The following is a 3,552-nucleotide window of genomic DNA, read 5'->3' on the forward strand; positions in this document are numbered from 1 at the left end:
ACTATTGAATACAGACAGAGAATCTGAGGATACTATAATTCTAACAGGTTGTACGTCCTCCACCCACTGGAGGACAACTATTATCACCAACAGTTCAACTGAGTACACTGACAGTTCATCTGTTAGTCTTCTACATATCTGCACATCACATTCAGGAAGGTAAACACCTGCTCCTGTGGGCCCACTATCTGGGCCCTTGGATCCATCTGTGAAAAGAGGTAAAAAAGCATAACAACTTCTACCAATGTAATTGTCAACCAGTTTCCCTTTATCACTGACTTCTGACCCAATCTTTCCTTTTCTCTTCCAAGGTTAGATCAACAACAGGATCTGGGAGTAACCATGGAGGAACATCCCCTATCACCACAGAAAGGGCCAACCTCCAACTCCCTGAAACTACTCTCATCAGCAAGCTTTCCAACTGTCCAACCAAAACCACTGCCTTGTCTACTAGTATATTCCCAACAGTCATCTAGAACAGTAGCAGTGGGATGCTCAACCTCACAGCCTTTCAACCCAATAAGCTAATGACAATTTATTACGTCGTATATCCAAAGGCATCTCACCTGCCTCAACTGGACTATAATATAAATCCATGATATTATGGGATACAAAATGGGAAAAGGGTAAATTATGATAATACTAAAAAACACCCTTCTAACTAACTAACCCTACACTCATTAAAACCCACTACCCCATTCCACTACTTTGACCCTATCTGCTCCTGCACCAGGCCAACTAACCCTACACTCATTAAAACCCACTACCCCATTCCACTACTTTGACCCTATCTGCTCCTGCACCAGGCCAACTAACCCTACACTCATTAAAACCCACTACCCCATTCCACTACTTTGACCCTATCTGCTCCTGCACCAGGCCAACTAACCCTACACTCATTAAAACCCACTACCCCATTCCACTACTTTGACCCTATCTGCTCCTGCACCAGGCCAACTAACACTACACTCATTAAAACCCACTACCCCATTCCACTACTTTGACCCTATCTGCTCCTGCACCAGGCCAACTAACCCTACACTCATTAAAACCCACTACCCCATTCCACTACTTTGACCCTATCTGCTCCTGCACCAGGCCAACTAACCCTACACTCATTAAAAACCCACTACCCCATTCCACTACTTTGACCCTATCTGCTCCTGCACCAGGCCAACTAACCCTACACTCATTAAAAACCCACTACCCCATTCCACTACTTTGACCCTATCTTCTCCTGCACCAGGCAAACTAACCCTACACTCATTAAAACCCACTACCCCATTCCACTACTTTGACCCTATCTGCTCCTGCACCAGGCCAACGGCCTGGGAGGACGGGACACCACCACTCAACACACCCTGGAACTCTTCTGAAGTCAAATCTAGTATGACCAAATACTTATCTGCAGCTGCCACCAAAACACATTTTCTTTCTGTGATTTACATTCCATTTCTGCGGTACAGTTGATAACCATTTGCTATGAACACTAAGAAGCCAACCTTACTGAAGCATATATCACTGGTTGGCCCATCCCTCTATGCTGTCACAGATCTACTACTCACAGGGATCCTCTCAGGATCCCTCAGCCTTGACCCATCCTCCTCTACTTTCTTCACTGCCTCAGCAGTGACAACCTGTTCCCAACAGTGGGGTCAGTGGGATTGGATAGGAGCCCCTCTACCTCTCTCTCTCTCTCTGACTGGAGGAGACAGGTGAAATGGTGTGTCTCCTCTGGTCAACAATACTCACCTTGAGAGACTCCACAGCCTGTTGGAGCTCCTTCAGCTCCTTCTCTCTCTCCTGGAATCTCTGCTGGACCTTCTGCTGACTCATCCCCAGCTGCCTCTGTGGAGAATCACTCTTCAATGAGCTATCAAGCTTTATTAGTCCAGTAGATCAATAGTATAGTAATGTGACATAGGGCCCATAGAGAGGAAGGTCTAAAAAATGGATGGTCCATTTACTAAATGATATTTATTTGTTGCTATGTGAATGATTATAGTTTTTATGGTAGGACTACATGTATCAACGGGTTGAGACTGAACTTTGGACTCATAAAAGGCCATTCAGAATGATAATAGTGTTTGACATTATAAAATGGTGATACATCTGGAGAATCTGGGTTGACATATCTATATACTCAAGGTTTGTGTTCATATTTGTTCTGCTGAGGATCCATTTCATTTGAATGATCTCATATTCAAACAGCCTTAGTTCCTACTGTATCTTTAATTCTTTGTTTATCAGACAGTCACCAACAAGTTGTTCTGGTCTTACCTGTTTCTCAGTCCTCTCTGCTGCAGCTGACACTGTATCATGGCCTTTATGTTCATCCATCACACACAGCAGACAGATACACTGCTGATCGGTACGACAGTAAACCTCCAGCAGTTTGTCATGATGAGAGCAGATCTTCTCCTGTAGTTGTGCGGTGGCTTTGACCATCTTGTGCTTCTTGAAAGCTGGAGATTCGTAGTGAGGTTGGAGGTGAGTCTCACAGTCAGAGGCCAGACTCGCCAGACAGGACATGAGGGCTTTCTGCTTTCTGGTCCCAGTACAGACATCACACGCCACATCTCTAGGTCCAGCATAGCACAGAGCAGGAGGGGGAGCAGCCTGGAGTCCTGTCTTCTTCAGTTTCTCCACCAGCTCAGCCAACATGTTATTTTTACTCAGCGTCGGCCTCGGACTGAAGGTCTGTCTGCACTGAGGACAGCTATAGACCCCTTTCAGAACATCCTGATCCAAGCAGCCCTCAATACAGCTCCTACAGTAACTGTGTCCACAGGGGATGGTGACTGGTTCCTTCAGTAGATCCAGACAGACAGAACAACAGAACTGGTCCTGGTCCAGCAGAACTCCCTGTTGAGCCATTTGGACGGTTGTTCACTCTCACACAGACAGACGACACAGAGACTCAGATCAGTTTCGTTTCCTCAGAAGAGAGTTTGTGAAGGGGGATGGACTTCCTGGTTCTGCCAGAGGGGTGGGGTTAGAGGGAGGGAGGGGTTAGAGGAATGCAGGAAGAGAGAGAGGAACTGCAAGCAACATCAAGAGGGAGACAAATAGTTTTGTTCCAATGTTAGAGCCCTTAACATATAAATAGTGTTAACCCAGTATCAGTATAAATAGGGTTAACCCAGTATCAGTATTAATAGGGTTAACCCAGTATCAGTATAAATAGGGTTAACCCAGTATCAGTATTAATAGGGTTAACCCAGTATCAGTATCAATAGGGTTAACCCAGAATCAGTATCAATAGTGTTAACCCAGTATCAGTATCAATAGTGTTAACCCAGTATCAGTATCAATAGGGTTAACCCAGTATCAGTATCAATAGTGTTAACCCAGTATCAGTATCAATAGGGTTAACCCAGTATCAGTATTAATAGGGTTAACCCAGTATCAATATCAATAGGGTTAACCCAGTATCAGTATCAATAGTGTTAACCCAGTATCAATATCAATAGGGTTAACCCAGTATCAGTATTAATAGTGTTAACCCAGTATCAGTATCAATAGGTTTAACCCAGTATCAGTATCAATAGT

At 44.5% G+C, this 3,552-nt stretch overlaps 1 protein-coding gene across 2 annotated transcripts in view; it reads right to left on the bottom strand.

The window, feature by feature from the left end:
- LOC123741800 (tripartite motif-containing protein 16) overlaps nt 1-3,116 on the bottom strand; it is a 10,841-nt gene extending 7,725 nt beyond the window's left edge. The window contains exons 1-2 of one of the 2 annotated variants that reach the window (XM_082970906.1): nt 2,281-3,116; nt 1,753-1,848 (exon numbers count right to left, since the gene is read on the bottom strand). In XM_082970906.1, coding sequence (XP_082827032.1) covers nt 1,753-1,848; nt 2,281-2,877 — 693 coding nt within the window. In that variant the 5' untranslated portion in view covers nt 2,878-3,116. The remainder of the gene's footprint in view (nt 1-1,752; nt 1,849-2,280) is intronic. The other variant, XM_082970905.1, reaches the window with a different exon arrangement.
- Nucleotides 3,117-3,552: the final 436 nt, after the last annotated feature.

Source organism: Salmo salar, unplaced genomic scaffold (genome assembly GCF_965601325.2).
Source record: "Salmo salar unplaced genomic scaffold, fSalSal1 ptg000117l, whole genome shotgun sequence".
Classification (NCBI taxonomy): domain Eukaryota; kingdom Metazoa; phylum Chordata; class Actinopteri; order Salmoniformes; family Salmonidae; genus Salmo; species Salmo salar.